The sequence below is a fragment of the Cololabis saira genome, chromosome 24 (assembly GCF_033807715.1).
Source record: "Cololabis saira isolate AMF1-May2022 chromosome 24, fColSai1.1, whole genome shotgun sequence".
NCBI lineage: Eukaryota > Metazoa > Chordata > Actinopteri > Beloniformes > Belonidae > Cololabis > Cololabis saira.
Genome location: NC_084610.1, coordinates 14,982,053 through 15,001,640, shown reverse-complemented (window position 1 = coordinate 15,001,640; position 19,588 = coordinate 14,982,053). Strand labels below are relative to the sequence as shown.

At 41.1% G+C, this 19,588-nt stretch overlaps 1 protein-coding gene across 1 annotated transcript in view; it reads right to left on the bottom strand.

Annotated features, from left to right (window-relative positions):
- mgat5 (alpha-1,6-mannosylglycoprotein 6-beta-N-acetylglucosaminyltransferase) overlaps positions 1–19,588 on the bottom strand; it is a 114,062-nt gene that overhangs the window by 14,805 nt on the left and 79,669 nt on the right. Inside the window, exon 11 of the mRNA XM_061715719.1 lies at positions 12,864–12,997. Within this exon, the coding sequence (XP_061571703.1) occupies positions 12,864–12,997 (134 nt within the window). The remainder of the gene's footprint in view (positions 1–12,863; positions 12,998–19,588) is intronic.

The following is a 19,588-nucleotide window of genomic DNA, read 5'->3' as shown; positions in this document are numbered from 1 at the left end:
AGCTCTGGACAGGAGTAGCGCGCTTGAGGAGTTATAAAATGACTGCTTCAGCCGGCGAGGCTGATTGGAGCAGGAGAGGAAGAGGACGCGTGTTTTATGACCTTGTAAATCAGGGGGAATTTGTAAATCGCGGCTCAGAGAGGAAACGGGAGAGGAGGCGGCTGTTTGCTGCCAGCGGAGGGGAGGATTGAGTGATGAGCATCCTGGGAAGATGACTGTCTGGCTGAGGAGAACCCTTTCTGTGAGGTTGAAAAGAATAAAAAGAAAGAAAAAGAAAGAAAGCTTCCAGTTTAACTTCAGCCCCAAAAGATAAAACGTCCCGATACTTTGTCTCAACAGAGTAATTTCATTCCTTTATCCACATCCATCCCACGTTTCAGGCCTAAAACGAGTCCAAAAATACAAAAAAGGTTCTGTTCTTCTCCACAACGGTAGTAGAAGACATTCTGGGGTTCCTTCAGGGACTAGAAACTAGAACTAGAGAACATTCTTGCAGTAATAAAGGATCGCTAAACTGTTTAGCTACGTCTTACTAAAGCCAATACAAAATAATTTCCGTTTACGTTTGTTGCAAAATGTCCCAGTTAACATCAGCAGGAAGGGAAGCAGCTGTTTTTCGTGTTATTTTGTTCAGTTTTAACGATACAGAACAGCTCGGAAAAGAAACTGGGATTTTCGGCACAAATAGAAGCGAATCAGTTGTAGATGGAGCAAAAACAGCGTCGAACAACACTTTTTCAGTGTTTCCAAAGCGTTCCTGTCTTCAGATTTCACTCAGTTCATTATTTGACCAGCTGTCAGGTGAAACCCGTGACAAACCTTCAAACACAGATAAGTAATGATGTAGTAAGTACAGTTAATTCTAGGTAAAAAGGTAAATATACGTAGATAAAAGGTTATATTTAAACATACAGGATGGTTACCATCAGAGCAACACAGATACATTTTCAGCCAAAATAAAAAGCTCCGGAGTGTATTTAAGAGTTCAAAGGTCATCTCATCGATAGCCCTTTAATATTAAAGTCCGGTTTTCATCACCGTGTTTCAGGCCTTTGTGTAGTTTTGTTCTCTTCAGCTCGCTGCACCAGCCGAGTGATGGATCAGCTGTTTTGTTTGCTTCAGAGCGTGAAAAAGTATGTGTTTATTCACTCATAAAGGGGAGTTTTTCTTGCCACTGTTAGGTTTAATGTTTTTCTCCCACTAGGGGAGTTTCTACCTGCCATTGTTTATGTTATGTTTATGTAATAATTTCTGGGGGGTCATGTTCTGGTCTCTGGAAAGATCCTAGAGACAACTTCTGTTGTAATAGACGCTATATAAATAAAATTGAATATTTTATCTTTTTGAACTTTCTCTATTGAGGTGAAGTTTATTTGTTAAATATTGGGTTTTGTCTAATTTTAAGCCAATTTAAGGTGTTTTCTTGTTAATCTAAAATGATATGTTCATTGTTACTACTACTGATGAGCCTAAGTTATTATTATTGTTCATTCATTGACTGTAAAAAGTATTGTGTTGCATACAATAAATTAACATAAGAATAAGTATGACTTCATTAATCCAAGATTTCCAAATGGAAATGTTTATTCAGGTTTGTCATTACGTGAATAATAATAATAATATTATTTTTATTAATAATAATAATAATAATAATAATAATAATAATAATAATAATAATAATAATAATAATAACTATTGTTATTATTAATAATAATAATAATAATAATAATAATCACTGGATACGTGGAATAAAAAGCTGTCTTCATGTCACCAGGTAAGGGGAACGAGGCGATGCCCTCATGACTGATCGGCCCAGCGACTCTGATGGGGGATCCTGCTGTTACTACCTCGCTTTTTGGCTCACCGTTTTCAGTTTGATTGATTGTTTAGACGAGTAAAAAGCATTTCCCTGAAGCCGGTCCTAACAAACAGAACCTTTACAACACCCAAACACAAAGCAGACGTGATAAAGCAGCCCCGGTGTTGCTCTGAGACATTTCCGGGGATCATTACGTTGTACATCACCACGCTGATACAAGCTCAAAGGTTGCTGTTAAGACAAGTTTTATCAGCTGCTGAATTTAACAAATATCTCCACTCTGCTCTGCGGTTTGTCTCTGAATCAGTGAAGCAACCATTTGTATTTTTCATATGCTTTGCATCTATCTTGTCCTCCGTGGGGGGGTAGAGGTGTCAAGACACCTCTGCAGCATCTCAAATAAAAAGAAATTGACATCTCCCTCCACAGGAGATGCCAGAGATGTAAAAATAAAACCAAAACAAAGCTCTTTTCATCATAAGATGGTGCTATATTTGAGTGTTCTTGAACACCCTACAAGGTTGGAGGAGGTTGTGGCTGATCAGCATGCAGACAGGCAAGCTCGGTTCACCTTATACAACCCTGAACCGCTTCAGCATCAAATATGAAACACGCTGCAGGTTTCCAGCTGACACGATCTGGGGCCCCGAGGAAACCGGAGGCTTGTCTGGTCTCGTTCTGCTTCAAGAGGCCGACGGAGAAGCAGCGAGACTTTCCTCACCGTGCAGACTGCAGTCCCTTCTGCCTGCTTGGCGGGAGACTGCAGCACAGATGCATCTGGATCGAGAGAGACGTCTACATGGCACGTCCAGCTGTGCAGAGGCAGCTTGAAGCAAATGCAGCGTAGATCTCCGAGAGGAGCACAGGTGGTAAAACAGTATCCAGAAGTGCTTGGAGTGCGGTCAGGAAACATTGTTCCACTTCGATGCCCTGCCATGCCCCATTAGCTCAAATAGCCCATAATCTATTGGAGTCTGGGCTCCTGCCAGTGTGTTTTCTGAGACGGCAGAGGAGCCGCTTCGCAACTGCTGGCATCTCCACACTAGGAATGGGTGATATTTTACCGTTCACGATATACCGTCAAAAAAATTCCTCACGATAAGAATTTGTCATCTCGCAGTAAAAACGATAAATTCCCGTTGATGACGTTTTTGTGTAAAGCGGATTTATGGTTCTGTGTTAAATCCACGCACAACGTACGTGAAGGAAGGAAGGAAGGATGGAAGGATGGGAGAAAAGAGGAAAGGAGGAAGGATGGGAGAAAAGAGGAAAGGAAGGATGGGAGAAAAGAAAGGATGGGAGAAAAGAAAGGATGGGAGAAAAGAAAGAAAGGGAGAAAAGAAAGAAAGAAAGAAAGGATGGGAGAAAAGAAAGAAAGGATGGGAGAAAAGAAAGAAAGAAAGAAAGAAAGGATGGGAGAAAAGAAAGAAAGAAAGGATGGGAGAAAAGAAAGAAAGAAAGAAAGAAAGGATGGGAGAAAAGAAAGAAAGGGAGAAAAGAAAGAAAGAAAGGATGGGAGAAAAGAAAGAAAGAAAGGATGGGAGAAAGAAAGAAAGGATGGGAGAAAGAAAGAAAGAAAGGATGGGAGAAAGAAAGAAAGAAAGGATGGGAGAAAGAAAGAAAGAAAGGATGGGAGAAAGAAAGAAAGAAAGGATGGGAGAAAGAAAAAGAAAGAAAGGATGGGAGAAAGAAAAAGAAAGAAAGGATGGGAGAAAGAAAGAAAGAAAGGATGGGAGAAAGAAAGAAAGAAAGGATGGGAGAAAGAAAAAGAAAGAAAGGATGGGAGAAAGAAAAAGAAAGAAAGGATGGGAGAAAGAAAAAGAAAGAAAGGATGGGAGAAAGAAAAAGAAAGAAAGGATGGGAGAAAGAAAGAAAGAAAGGATGGGAGAAAGAAAGAAAGAAAGAAAGAACGAAAGAAAGAACGAAAGAAAGAAAGAACAAAAGAAAGAAAGAACGAAAGAAAGAAAGGAGCCAGAAAGAAAGAAAGAGAAAAGGATAAATTCCCGTTGATGACGTTTTTGTCATTGTCAATTGATATTTTTTTTATCGTCATTGTTATCGTTATCGGGATAAATGCCAGAAATTATCGTGATACATTTTTTAGTCCATACCGCCCATCCCTACTCCACACATACTGACGTATAAGGAAACGTACATCACGCCTGCACCTTGATCACTGGGTGCAATTACGCTCGTAGAAACAGAAAGTTCACATTAAAGTGCATTTGCACACAGATGACATTTCAACCCATTTCAGTGTCCGCTTATCTGAATCATCTTTTCTTCCGGCCAATTTCTATAATTCTAGTTTTCAAATACAGCAGCCGGGTCTGAGGAAGCTTAAGAAAGGTCTGCCTTGGGCTTAACTCGATAAAACATCCGCAGCTGTCGTCTTTTCTACCAGTCGGGTGGGTTTCATTTGAGAGAGGAGCCTGGTCGGGTCAGGCGGGTTAATGGTCAGCTCATCTCTGTAATCCATCATACAGGTGAGCTGGAATAAGGCGCTGTTTGTTTACGAGCCGGCGGGGGCAGGAGTGGGGGGTGATGCCCCTACGGTGAGTGATGAGTGTGTACGTGTCCCCGATGGCTCGTGCCGGGAGTCATTCTCTCCTTTCTACAGCTACAATTGCGTTATTTCACACAGAAAAATGAGACTGATGCACTAATAGGTTCAGGCCGAGTGATGGCTTGCATCCCTCGCCGAGTTCGTGAAGTCAATTGGAAAGTTAAAAGAAGAAACAATCTCATTTCACCTCTGAAATTAAATAAAAAGCAAAGATGCCTTGTGTTATTTTCTCGGGGGTTTTCTGTCATCAAGTATTCATGATTTCTTCATTGATTGACAGTTTGCTGTGATGGTGAAACGCTGCGTGCCGCGCGTGTGTGTGTGTGTGTGTCTGAAAAGATAAGGGGAGAGAAACGGGAGATAGGCAGTCGCCCTCAGCTCCCCTGCTCTGCATCTCTACTCTTACCACTGCGTTGCCATGGAGACAGCTCTCTCCGAGGTGGTCTGGTCATTTTCATTTCAGGTCTTGCCTTCAGGCCCTGACTCTTCAGCGACAAAATCTCGGACATGTAATCTGACGGATCTCCCCGGCGGAGAGTAACGCACTAATCACGGAGCCGACGTTAATCGCCGGGTTTGTTGCCCAACGGTTGCCATGGATGCCAGCGTAAACAATGCAGCATGAAATCCTGCGTGAAGCTGGAGAGATTTCATCACTCTGTGTGCAGGGGGGGGGGATTCTCATAACATCCAAATGCAACGATAAACAAGGCCTTAAAATGTTTGTGAATGAGAGTTGAATGGTGACTAGTTCACCTTTGATAAGGAAATAAACTAAATGCGCAGGCCTGTGTTGAAAAAATCGATTTCCCAATTCTAAATCGATTCTCATATTAATTCCTAAAAATCGATTCATATGTCTAAAGATCGATTTTGAAAAAAAAAATATATATATATTTTTTTCTTTTCTTTTTTTTTTCTTTTATTTATTTATGTATTTTTTTTTTTCATCATTACATTACAACTTTTGGTTATTTTTTTGTTTATCCCCAAAAAAGGAATGTTTTGTTGGACACGAGAATAACTGGTGCCATGTTTTTGCCTTTAAATATGTTTAAAGGTATGAAAACATTAAAGTGTTAGGTTATAATTGCATAAATTGTCTATATTTCATTACTTTATATACTGTCTTGGGGTTACATTTGCAAAAAATGCTAAAAACCAAATGCTCAAAAATTTAAAACCAAAATAGACCGAAAATGGAACAAATAAAAACGGAATGTGGCAAAAAATAAAACCGATTTCATCCGTCTCTGTTTCCTCCCTGGATCTGTTTGATAATTCTGACCCACATGATGTTTCATAAAGCAGTTTTATCAACATTCTGGGAGGTGATTGGTCCTTACAGCATCATTAGCTTCAAATACTTGCTGTTGAATCTCAATATAATACTAGTATTCATATGTTGCATAACTACAGTCATATAATTCATGCAACAGCTCAAAAAAACAGTTTTAATAACACTAACCCAAATCAATATCGGAATCGAATCTTGATAATCGGTTCTGAATCTTAAGAATCGTAATCGAATCGATTCTCGATCCCAAGCCCTATAAATGCAAAGCTTCTCAAGGCAGATTACAAACTTTGCAGTAAATCTACAACAACTTGAATCTGCTCTGTAATTGAGAGCTCAGATGAGGTGACTCCCTCTCTGAGGAGCCGAGCAGGTGCTCCTAATTTTGAAAATGGGTTTTAACGGCTCGGTTAAAAAAAGGGACGGGCGAGGCGGGAGGAGGAGTGCAGGGTTGCACGTTCGTCCTCTGCCGGGAAAGAAAGAAAGAGCACGAATGATGCAGCAGAAACTGAGACGTAAATGCTGGAGCTTGGCGAGCTGGTGACCACAAACGCTGCCACTTCCTGCCTGTAACTGGCAGGACGCGGCTCTCCGCTGCCGAGGCGCCTCTGCGTCGAGGTTCAACTTCAACTTCCTTCTGCTTGACTTTATTCTGTTTGACCTCTGCCATCCACGAATCCTTCTCCCCGAGAGAAGAGGCTGCTACTGGCGCAGTCCCACTCAGACACCTCCTTCAAGTTTAGTGGACAGTAATCCAGGTTTTTCGCGGTGGTTATGTTCCAAAAATTCAATTCAATTTTATTTATATAGCGTCTATTCCAACAGAAGTTGTCTCTAGGATCTTTCCAGAGACAAGGACATGACCCCCGAGCAATTATTACATAAACAATGGCAGGTAAAAACTCCCCTAGTGGGAGAAAAACCTTAACCCAAACAGTGGCAAGGAAAAACTCCCCTTTAGGAGGAAGAAACCTGGACCAGGACCTGGATCATAAGGGGGGGGGGGGCTTCCTGCCGGAGGCCAAAGGCCAAAAAGAACCTGCAATAGCTGAAATCCATGAAGTAGCAACCTTTATTTTTTTATAACAATTATTATACAAGGCTTCAAATTGCGGAGATCAGCACCGCCTCACCGCAACCCGACTAATTGGATTTGAATGAGAGAAAATGAAAAATACAATAAGTACAGTAGGAAAAATTGTGACTGGCGCGTATTTCACTGCTCTTCTGACTTTAACGCTGCATCCTGACTTTACTCATCCTGACTTTTCTGACTTTATTTACTTTTTGCAATTTTAAAAGGACTAAAAACCTTTTTTAGCAAAGCATTTTAACAATAAACAATGCTGTTTTTTTCCCTAGTTTCTGTTTTTAATTGTTTTATTCTCTTTTCTGCTACCGGTATGTCTTGACTTTTTATCCCTTTTATCTCTTATCTTGATTTTATTATTTCTGTTTCCTTTTAATTATAAAACTGTAGTACTTTGATACTTTCAGTAATGTAAAGTGCATTATAAATAAAATGTATTATTATTATTATTATTATAACTCCTCTCTGTAGCGTCTTTTTCTTCTAAAGCCCGTGTGCAGGGGTGTTTTTTTGAGAGAAGAACATAGTTATGGGTCGCTGTTGTCGCTCTTTTTTCTTCTTATAAACCGACATGCCACCATGGATTATATCTGAGAAGTTTGAGAAGTTTATATCTGAGAGATTGTAATGAACGATTCAACAAAGGGTCCCGTTCTTGAGCTGCTGCTGAAGCTCATTGGCCGTTCTCAGCTTGTTGCTAAGCAACCAACGTTATTGACACAGGAAGTGAAGAAGCGGGGAGACTGTTTAGCCAATCAGAATGCAGAACACGATGCACAATGCAAATCCGTGAAGCAGCGAGACGTGAAAGGTGAACCGCGTTATAGCGAGGGATTACTGTATTTCATATTTTCAGCGTTTAGAAATTAAACCTCCTTAGTGGAGAGAAAGAGAGAGTGAAGGACAAAGCAACCCAAAGGGTCAGGGTGGGGGGGTTGGGGGGGAAATAAGCCTGTCAGCTTGTTATCAGTCAGCCCGAAAATGGCCCTTTAATTAAAAGCAGGAGGTAATGAACACGATCGGGAGTCTGATTAGCAGCTAATGCCCCTCGCTGTGAGCTGATGGGTTCCCCGTCTGTCCTATTTAAAGCTCCACTGAATGGTGTGTGTGTGAGTGTTAGTGTGAGTGTGTTAGTGTGTGAGTGTTAGTGTGTGTGAGTGTGAGTGTGAGTGTGTGTGTGTGTGTGTGAGTGTTCTGCAGAAGAAAACCCTGCACAGCCACCTGAAACTGACGTTTATGGTCTCCAGTGTTCAAACCTCCACCGACTCACTATCATCTCGGGGTAAATCATTTATTTGCAGCGGTGGGCAATTCCCCGCAGAAGTTCTCGACAGATGAGCCGGACCAAAGTCCGGAGCTGAGAGAGCGGTGCTTTAAAAAAGCAGGGAAAAGAGGATAAAAACAGATGCGTTCACGTCCCAAATCATTAACATCTCCAGCGAAGCCGCGTCTCCTGCAGCGACGCCTACTGGATGCCTCACGATGAGCAGATGGAAATGCAGCAAAGTAATAGAGGGAATGCGCATGACGTCACAGATGCGACTTCACAGCGGGTTTCGCCCACTGAGTGGCAGAAAGACTGAGTGGCAGAAAGACTGAGTGGCAGCGTAGACTTTCAGTTTGAGCAACTGGAAAACATCTAAAGTGGGAAAGACCTGTTGTGCGATCGACTGTACTCATAGATTTAGCAAGAAATCTGAGTTATTGTTTTACAGACTGCCGGAAAATAAGCTTAAGAGAGACAAATGGATCACTGCAATTCACAGAAACAACTGGATTCCAGGCATCAAACGTGGATTTGTGGTTCCCATTTTGTATCCGGTAATGTTGGATTTTTGGGTAGCTAACGTTAAACGATCAAATCATAAAGTTCGGTGTCCACATCACTTTAATTTACAACAAATCCTGCCTTGAAGTCGGACCAAGCGTCAAGACTTTTGTAAGCCTTCAAGCTTTGCTTCGTGTATTTCCCCGGCGTAGAAATTAAGTATATATATCAGGAAACTGGATTCGTGGCCAAATATTAATGTCCATGGACCACTGGTTCTTGGGGTAACTGTACGGGTCACTGTCAAGTGCAACTGCCTTTAATTTAAGCCGATAATCGTCTTTTCCACTAGTTGCAGCCATTTTTGCTGATGTTTTGCCACTCAGTGCGAGTAAGGGGGAAAGTAAAGTCAATGCATACGCTCTATATACAGAAAAATTTGAAAAAATAGAAAATAAGTATAACTTAAAAGGAACAAATGTTTAAAAAAACAAAATTCAGGACAAAATTAATGGAACGTTATGTTTCTGTAAAAGGTATCAGTTTATGGAACAATCTGGATACAGAAACCAAAGAATGCAAATCAAACATTACATTTGAAAGAATAATAAAAGCCAGTTTGATGAAGAAATATCATGATAATTGTTAAGTTGGGTGGGTTTTCTCTTTTTTCTCTCTCTCTTTTTAGCGCCAGTCATATTTGTTTTCTTTGAATCAAAAAAGAATACGACTATCTGTGTTTGACGACAGCTATTTTGTGTTATTTTATAACCTTGTTATAGTTTTTTTTATTATTTTTCTATTACGTTTATTGGAATTATTATTATTATTTTTTTTTTTTTTTTTTTTTTAAATTGCATAATTTGTTTTTTTTATTACTACATTAATTGAAATGTGATTTCTTAGGAAAAAGGGGCCGATAAAATAAGCTTAGTCTTCTTTCTGTTCCCTTTCATTAAAGGAAAGAGATTTGTTGTAATTATATTGAACTGTTTAGTTTTTCTTTTAATGAATGAAATAAAGAATAAATAAATAAATAAAAATTCCACAGCAGCTGATGGCAACAGTATTTACAGCAGAGGATCACCAGTAGTGAGATTAAGCTGCTTATTTCATTCCTCACATCCTCCTCCTGATGAGAGAAGACACTTCTCCCTCGTGGCGTTGAGCGTTCTTGAGCGAGTGTCCGATGGAGGCGGCCGGATCCGGACCGACCCAGTGAGACGCGACAGCGAGAGCCAGACAATGTGCAAATCTGCGAGTGGCTTTTGTCTAGGATACAGTAATCCCTGGGTCTCCGTGCTGCAGTGTGAGCATGAATCTGAATACATTAAAACTCCACAGAGGGGATGATAAGCTGCATTTAAGCTCCTAAACCAGTGTGTTAATAAGTTTCCTGTGAAAGTTTCAGCCAAAGTTGTTCAAAGAGTTTCGCTGCGGAGCCTCAGAGGTCTGAACATGAAACACCGGTGACGGCTGTGAGATGTGTCACGTTGGTCCTCGCAGGGAACTCCTGGTAGGGCTGGGGATCCATTCAAATGTCAAGAATTGATTCGATTCTTAAGATTCAGAATCGATTATCAAGATTTGATTTGTTATTAAAACTGTTTTTGAGCTGTTGCATGAATTATATGACTGTAGTTATGCAACATATTAATACTAGTATTATTATATTGAGATTCAACAGCAAGTATTGGCAGCTAATGATGCTGTAAGGACCAATCAGCTCCCAGAATGCTGATAGAACTGCTTTCAGAAACATCGTGTTTTTCCCACATTCCGTTTTTCTTTTTTGTCTATTTCGATTTATAATTTGAGAATTTGGTTTTTAGCATTTTATGCAAATGTAACCCCAAGACAGTATATAAAGTAATGAAATATAGATAATTTATGCAATTATAACTGAAAACTTTAATGTTTTCATACCTTTAAACATATTTAAAGGCAAAAACATGGCACCAGTTATTCTTGTGTCCAACAAAACATTCCTTTTTTGGACATTAACAAAAAAATACCAAAAGTTGTAGGTAATGATGAAAAAAAAAAAAAATCGATCTTTAGACACACAAATCGATTTTTAGGAATTAATGAGAATCGATTTAGAATCAGAAAATCTATTTTTTCAACACAGGCCTAACTCTATACATACATACACTACTGTTACTGGAGGCGTTAGTGCTCATCTGTCTGAGGCTGAGGTGCATGTACACACATGTCACAGTCTGGCCCTCAGCAGGTCTTCAAAAACCACGTAAACAACTAAATCAGAGCCCTCAACAGATGTTGCAAGTGCAACCCTGATGTCAGCAGCACGGCTCAATAAAGCCGGGAAAAGTGCCACAAAAGGATGAAATATTAACCGGAACTAAAGTGAAACATCTGCAACAACATCTTGCAACTAATGAGGTCAACTGGCAACAGGTTAGTGGCAGTGATGAGGTGCAAAAACAGAAGTGGAAAACTGCATTTTTTCTTAGAATATAATCCTTAAAACCCTCATCTACCATATTGGGGGGTGGCAGCCTAGTGGTTACAGAGGAGGGCTGGAGTCTGGAGGGTTCAAGCCCCTGGATTGCAACCAAAAGTCAACCACCTTGGGCCCCTGAGCAAGGCCCTTAACCCTTACTGCTCCCCGGGCGCCGTGCCATTGCATGGCAGACCACTGCTACTAGTTCAACTAGAAAATGGGTTAAATGCAGAGAAAGAATTTCCCCATTGTGGGACTACTAAGGGAAGCTTTCTTTCTTTCTTTCTATTCCAAGGAACTGTGCGCATCTAACAGGGCACACAATCAATCCTGGATGTGCAGTGGTCCTGGAGCTGTCATGCCTGCATTACCCATTATGACCTACCATAGAACAAGTCCGCCTAAGCATATTTTTTACATTTCTGCATACTCTGGATGTTACAAGTCCATACTAACTAAATAAATTGCTAAAAAGTTCAAATAACTAAAAAATGTTAATCGTTTTTTAATTTTACACATATTTTTCTAAATACAGAAATCCCATAACTAGAGCCCTCAAAATTGTCAATGGAAAAAAAGTAACACACAGAAGCCTTTCAAACCACAGGAAATGTATTTGGAATGAATTCATACTTTAGTTTTTGAGATATATCATTTTATATATTGCGTTTAGAATCGCGTCTTCATCCGGCGACTTTGGTGGATCCATAATATGTGTGTGTGGGGGCGTGTATAGTGAGTATGTAGTGCGTTTGAGGTGTGTGTGTTGTCGCTGAGTAATCTTTCGTGAAAATCTCTGATAAAAAGCTAATTCAAACCGACTAGTTTCCCGGGAGAATGACGTCACCTCCCTTTTTGCGGGAAGTGGAGTGGAAAAATTCAACCTGATGACACGCTGACAATGTGATGATGTATGTGTCAACGTAGGACGAGCTGTGAACACGTACCGGATCTATAAAAAACCTGCAATATCATTATGAAGATTTCCGCAATTTTACTGGATTATTGTGTGATTTTTCCAAACGATTTAATGGATTAAAACTCTGGGACACTAAATGCAGGATATGAAAGTGAAACTCTTACTGTTTAACATGCAAAAAGAATTATTGCTCTGTTTTATTTGGTTGCAATTGTACATACATTTTGAAAATCTAAATTCTAACGGGAGCGCCGGCGCTCCAGCCGGTCTTAAAGGGTTAAAACAGGAAACATTAGAAACTCAACATCTGAGGACACGTTCCGGCTCGACCACGTAAAGAAGAACCACATATGTGAACATGACCCAGAATAGCGGCCATCTGCTCTGTCAAAGCTCATCTAGCATGGACCAAAGCATCTCTGAAGGTCCGGAGGTGCAGCCGGCACGTGTGAGTAAACATCACTGCTGGAAAGCACACACAGGTTTCAGGGCAACACATGCTCCCACCCTGATAACGCTCCGCACATTTCAACAAGACAACGCTCAAGCGCGTTCTGGATAAATCTTAAAAGTATGGTTTGATATGCAAATCATCGCACAGTGCATGATTTATTAATGTGCACAGTGTTGCAACTTCCTCAAAGTTTAATTTATAAACGCAAGTGCATGTGCAAGAAAAATCTGAAGTGTACCTATCTGTAAATATTGTGTATATTTGTGTGGGAGAGTGAGTGAGGGAAGGTTTTATATCATGCAAATGCAATATTGCATTATTGTATTGTCTGGTCTTTTGAATTGATGTATATGAATTTGATATTGTACTGCAATGTTGTGGAAGAGAATTAGCACTAGCTATAAACTCTATAAGCTTGTATCTATGTTTGACTCCATTGTCCCTGTCAAATAAATAAGGACAAAAAAATGTAGCACTACCCACCTTCCAGAAGTTGTCGACCTTTCCGTAGACGAGCGACTGGTTCTGCCTCTTGATGTCGTCGATGTGGCGGATGTCGCTGGCGTTCAGGTGCTGCTCCACCACGAAGCCCAGGAAGCTGTTGTCCGGAGTGTGAGCTGGAACAGGAGGAGCACAACCTTACAGGAGATGCTGGAGAAAACTCTTTCAAATGTTAACAGGTAAGTGATCCCTAATAAATTATGTGGACATTCATTCTTTTGTTCACTGAGGACAAAACAAAAGCGCCTGGAATAAACCTCAAGCTGCTCTGGAGGCCTTAGATGATTATCTTCAATAAAATCCATCTGAGCTGCAGAATTTATCCCGCACCGAAATCCCAAGGCGACAAAAAACAGTAGCACGGAACAACTTCACAAACGAGTTTCTGTTTCACCACGTCCTACTGCCAAGAGATAACCAGTTGCTATGGAAACCATGAGTGGAAAACAAGAGCTGGCAGCTCTCTCCCTCACAACCACCAGTCTTGTAAAACAAAATAAAGTTTAAAAGTGGAGTCATAGCACTCTGGAAGTACCAGCAAACCAAAATTCATTAACTGGATTAAGGAAATGTCTACAACTTTACCTATGGAAAAGATGATTTAGATTATAACGGGCCAACTATCATTATTTCAAAACATTTGGGTTCCTTTTATGGAATATATGGAGTGGAGTGGGGATCTAAGCGGCCTGGGGCGGATGAGGCGTAGCTTGATCCTCTGCATGTTCTAAAATCATTTCCTTTCTTTTGATACTTGATTTCTTTATTCTGTGTGAATTGTACATTGGAGTTTGTATTTCTGAACTATGCACAATGGTGAAATCCTTTGGGCTAACCCTTGAAAAATAGAGAAACCTTTGTTGTTTTGATTTTTGTTACTTTCTTGTTTTGTTTGGGGTTTTATTTATTTATTTATTTTTTTCTTTCTTTTTTTTCCTTTCCTTTTCTCATATAAAACTAAACTTATTGTTGCTTTATGATATCTCATAAATAACTGACTTGTAAGGAACTATGATTCGAATGCTGGACAATAATTCAGCTGCCCTTGATGTTTCCTTCTATGTAAGAGCACTCTTATTTTTGTGTATCATTTGGAAGGACTTTGAAAACCAAATAAAGATAATGTTGGAAAAAAATTTAAGTTTAAAAGTGGTGGAGCGCAGACAGAGGAGGAGTGCGGGCAGACGGAGAGCGGAGAGCAGAGAGCGGAGCAGGCTGCATCAGCGAGGCGTTGGGCGCAAGGTTGTGGCTCGCTCTGCAGCCCCGGGGAGCTTCTGCGGTCGGAGCTCTTCTTAACCACAGCATTATTATTACTACGGAGACAAACTGATGTCAGTCAGCTGGGGCAGGAAGGAATTTGCCTCAGAGCAGTAAATAAAAGTGAAGGATGCATGAGGTCACTTCAGAGAAGAAACAATTACACTGACTACGTTTCCATGCAGTCAATAACCCTTTTCTAACCGGAATATTAGCAATAACCCGGTTGCACACGGCCATGTAAACACCAATAACCCCTTTGAATAACTGGAATTTGCTCATATTCCGGTTGTTAAAAACCCGAAAATGACCCCTGGGTTACTCCTTTTCTAACCCGAATATTTGGTCATGTATAACCTAACAGGATATCCTCATCAAAAGGAACAGGAATTTGTTTTCTGCGCATGTTCTTTTCACAAGGAATCTTGGTCTTTTGAGTCCAGGAAGTACTTGGTGAAACGCAAGACTAATCACTTCATAAATGTAATGAAAGATATGAACATTTCTGCATTTGTAGACGGTAGAAAGTACCGGGATAGCGAGATTTACAAGAAGGTGAGCGAAAAAGTTGTGCGAAGCAGCATTTGTACGAACACCAGACCAGATCAAGCTCCGCTGGAAGACGCTGAAAAAGGCGAACTACAGGACCGAGAAACAAAACGACTTCTACTGGGCTGTTCATTATCCGCCGTGCTGCTGTTATTGTTGTTGTTTTGGATTTGGATACAGGAAGAAGAAGCGGAAATGACGGGAATTGTGTCATGACGTTCTCCGTGCGTCGCTGGTTTGATCGAGATTTCCCAAATGATTAATCACCATGTATACAGGGATAACCCTGTTTGCTCACGCATGGAAACTGATTATTCCCAATGTTTCAGTCACCGCAATATTGACCTTAACCCAAATTTTGACTGCATGTAAACGTAGTCACTACTGGAGCCCCGGGGAGCTTCTGCGGTCGCAGCTCTTCTTAACCACAGCATTATTACGACTACGGAGACAAACTGATGTCAGTCAGCCGGGGCAGGAAGGAATTTTGCCTCCGAGCTGTAAATAAAAGCGAAGGATGCAGTGAGGTCACTTCAGAGAAGAAACTCCACACTGCAGGCGTCTCAGCTACCTGCCAGCTCTTAGACGGGAACAATTAGCATGTCATTCCTTTCTGTCTTAACAGTGTTACGATGAGTTAGCACCTTATTCCTGCCCCCAGGGTCCAAAAAGAAAAGAGGGAAATATTTGGGTGTGTGTATTGCAGCAATGGTTTCGGTAGCGAGGGGAAAGCTGGCTCAGCGCGAGCAGTTTGTTTATCTGGGTCAGCAACAGCGTGTTTGTTTTTGGTGACACCTCGCCGAGGCCTGTTGGTGTGACTGAGGATTTAGTGGTGAGGTATTTCAGCAGAGATGTTGAGAGCAGCAGCAGAAACGGCAGCAGAAACGTGCTACTGCTCTGAAAGGTTCCTGGACCTGTTTAAAGCTCCTTTAGGCAAAACGGAGACGTGCTAAACGAGTAAGTACGTACACGAGCCCTGTAACGCCCACGCCATTACCGAACGCTGATAAAAATGTGCGGCGTCGCTTTGATGTGCAAACGAAAGGGCCTTTACGACACCCCGACTTCAGTTTATATGGCGATAAAACAATACAGGAGGGCAGTTTGCAGGTTTCACCTGTAATTCAAGTTCCCAGGATACCAGTGGAAACGCTTCTCCGGGGATATTTATCCATTTCCATTTGTGAGATTGTCACCACATGGTGCAAAAAGATGTACGTATGTAGTTGTGTGCAAACTGCAAAGTGCAGTCTGAGGTCTGCAACTTTTATCTGTTGCACTCAGACGCCGTTCTGACCTGCACTTCCAGTCATTAGCATACACCAGGACACTTTACTTAATACTGTTGGTCTGTGTGTGTGTGTGTGTGTGTGTGTGTGTGTGTGTGTGTGTGTGTGTATCTATGCGTGGCATCAGTGTGGGCAGCCGCTGAGCGCAACAATACTTCCCAGAGTACCTTCTGGCTTTTAAAGCAATTATTCCTACATTACAAAAGGCTCAAAAACACTTCTAATTAAGGAGCTTTCAACAGGCTGGATGAGGTAATCATAAATCCAATAAAATTATAACACAGATTGCTATAAGAGGCTTTTTTTCCTTTTCCCTTTTCCGAGGATTGAAGCGTCAGGATGAAAGAAGTCGTGACATTTGGGCCTCTGAAGCTTTAACTCCAGCCTCTCTTTGACAAGATTACCCTTTTAATCTCTCTCAGGTGGTCGACGCTGTGCTTCCACTGAAAGGAAGCTGAGGAGGAGGATTAAAAGGCGTGAATATGACGACTGACCAGTCAGTGGGAGCAGAAGCCCCTCCGGCGTCAACGCCGGCGAAGACGAGCCGACTTTGTAAACAGGACAGGCTGCTAATTAGTGCTCGCTCGACTCATTTGGCAACAGATGCCTCTGCTTCCGACCGGTGCCGCCACTCAAAACGTCACTCAGCCTGCCACGGCTTCATTCACTATTAGCTGACAAACAGCCCGGGGAGGACGGCGCGGCTGGAGGAAGCAGCTGCTTCGCTTCTGAACCCCGTCGTCGGTGAAAATGCGAGTGAGAGCGGCTAACGCTCAGGGGCCCGAGGCCTCTTTCTGATCACATTCAGCCTGAACACACCGCGGTTTTGGCAAGTGGAGGTTCATCTGTTCAGCTGACCGGAGACCAGACACAACTATTTTTGTGCTTTTTCAAACTTCTGCAAAAACAGTGCGAGGCGCTTAACCGCAGTAGAAATCACACATTCGTGATCAGAGGAGGATGTAGCCGACCAAAGCCCTGAAATAAACATCCACTTCCTACGAAGAAAGGTCACTAAATCTCATGCAGGAGGAACTTCAGCGGTGATCATGACACGCACTCGTTTGCTGAGCTTCAGCTTGTGTACCTGCTGTACTCAGTACAGGAGTTGAGGGGGGATGAGGGGGGATGGCATCCCCCCTGAAATAAAAACGGTCAAAATCATCCTCCCTGTAAAACTGCCATCCCCCCTTTCCATCCCTTATGTCATTTCATCAATGAATGTGGTTTTACTGCTATTTCAACATTTAGAGTCATCACCAGAAAAATAACTTATTTGACCATTTTCACCTGTTTCAAGTAAATTTTCGCTTGAAATAAGTAGAAAAATCTGCCAGTGGGACAAGATTTATCTTCTCATTACAAGCAAAAAAATCTTGTTCCACTGGCAGATTTTTCTACTTATTTTAAGTGAAAATCTACTTGAAACAGGTGAAAATTGTTGTTTTTTCCAGTGATGAGTCTTGTTTTAAGTGTAATGAGATCTTTTTACTAAAATGAGACATTTTAACTAGAAATAAGACAAATATTCTTGTTAAGATTTTGAGTTTTTGCAGTGATCCATTTTACTTATCCTGTGAAGGACAGAGTCATATTGATAAGTTCAGAAAAGTGTTTTTTATTGTTGTGTTTTGATGTATTTGATGTAAGCCGAGTGGATATTTAAAGCTTACAGAAGGCTGCATTTAACTGCTGCTATGTCATTCCTGCAGTATTTCTGCAGGTGTTTTGGTCAGTGCTATTATTTGTAATATATTATATTATTTGTAATCAGCACAAATTATCTGTCCCCATATGATAAAACTTGTGCTTTTTATTATTTTACCTCTTTTCCTATCATTTTATTTCATTTTATTTGTTATTTACTGTTTAATTGTGTCTTGCCGCTTTTAATGTTGACCTTAATTACCTTGTTTTTGTTTTTACCTTTTACTTTTATCTTTATTTTCTTATCTTTTTATCTTTATATGGGTGTTGGGCTTTTGAGGTGTTTGATTTGTAAATGACAGAGTTGTGTGTGTGAGATGGAGATGTCAGTTTCAAAGGGATTATTAAAGTCGTCCGAATCTGAATCTGAATATTTCTGATATCTTGTGTCGATGACGGGGTTCATGTCTGGTCTCCGGCGGTCAATCCTCGGGAGGAAAACGGCGTCTTTTGACATTTTGAACGTAAAAAAAAACCCTGCTCATCCCGGATGTTGAGATGGCAGTTAAACCCCACACCATGAAACCGCCCCCGCAGGTTCGTTTAGTCGCCACCTGAAAGGCAGACAGAGACTTTCTGCTCGGTTGACTTCTGACACACGATCGCCAGACGGATTAAAAGCCGTTTCCGAGCAGAGCGTCGTGGAGGGAAGTCGGAGACCATACAAACCTGTTTACTGATACACTGTAGTGGCAAGGGTGTGACGGCCGCGATGAGCTCAACACAGATAGCACGGCTTCAAGGACAAATAGCTCTCTGCTCAGATCGACCTCTGGCCGACATGAGTCAGCACTTCTGGAGCCGGATTAGCATGCAGGCGTACGCACAACAAACGTAGAAATATCTTTGTGAGAGGCTCTGAGAAGACCTTTGATTCCTAATCTCCCCTCCTCTGTGTGTCTGAAGTGACATATTTGTTTTAAAGCTGCTAAAGACCTTCATAAATCCCCGGCATGTTGCTCAGGCGTGACATGTGCAACAGCTGGGCTGGACGGAGGACGGGAGGACGCGCGGCGCGTCCAACGGCCCCGCATCCTCCACCCAGACAGATTAATGAGGTCAATTTAGCCGTGTCTTGTCTATTGACCAGAGGCCACACACTCCCCGAGTCCCAGCGCTGCTGATTTATGAGACGCGGCCTAATCGTGGCAAATGGACCAATCGCAATCGAGAATAAATTACCTTTACTGGTGCCGATTTGTCCGATGACAGATCTGCATCTAAAAGCCGGGCCGACTCTGGCTTGTGTGTCTTTTTCTCTTTGCACGGATAGAAACCGGATTATACGTACAGTATATACACAGGACTGTCTCAGCAAATTTGAATATTGTGATAAAGTCCTTTATTTTCTGTAATGCAATTAAAAAAAACAAAAATTTTATACATTCTGGATTCATTACAAATCAACTGAAATATTGCAAGCCTTTTATTATTTTAATATTGCTGTTTATGGCTTACAGTTTAAGATTAAGATTCCCAGAATATTCAAATTTTTTGAGATGGGATATTTGAGTTTTCTTAAGCTGTACGCCATGATCAGCAATATTAAAATAATAAAAGGCTTGCAATATTTCAGTTGATTTTTAATGAATCCAGAATGTATGACATTTTTGCATTACAAAAAAAATAAGGGACTTTATCACAATATTCTAATTTTATGAGACAGTCCCGTATCTATATCTCGCTGGGCATTTGTTTCTTTTTCTTTTTGTTTGCTTTGATTTTGTTGGTTTTTTTTTGGACTATATATTTATATATACATATAATTGAGTATTATATCATTATATTGAATAGTTATTAAAGTATTTGGGGTGTTTGGTTATGTGTGTTTTATAAGTAAGCTTATTGAAACTCTTGCTATATGTAAGAATGTATGTAAGATTCAGGGGTAGGACTCGATAAGTG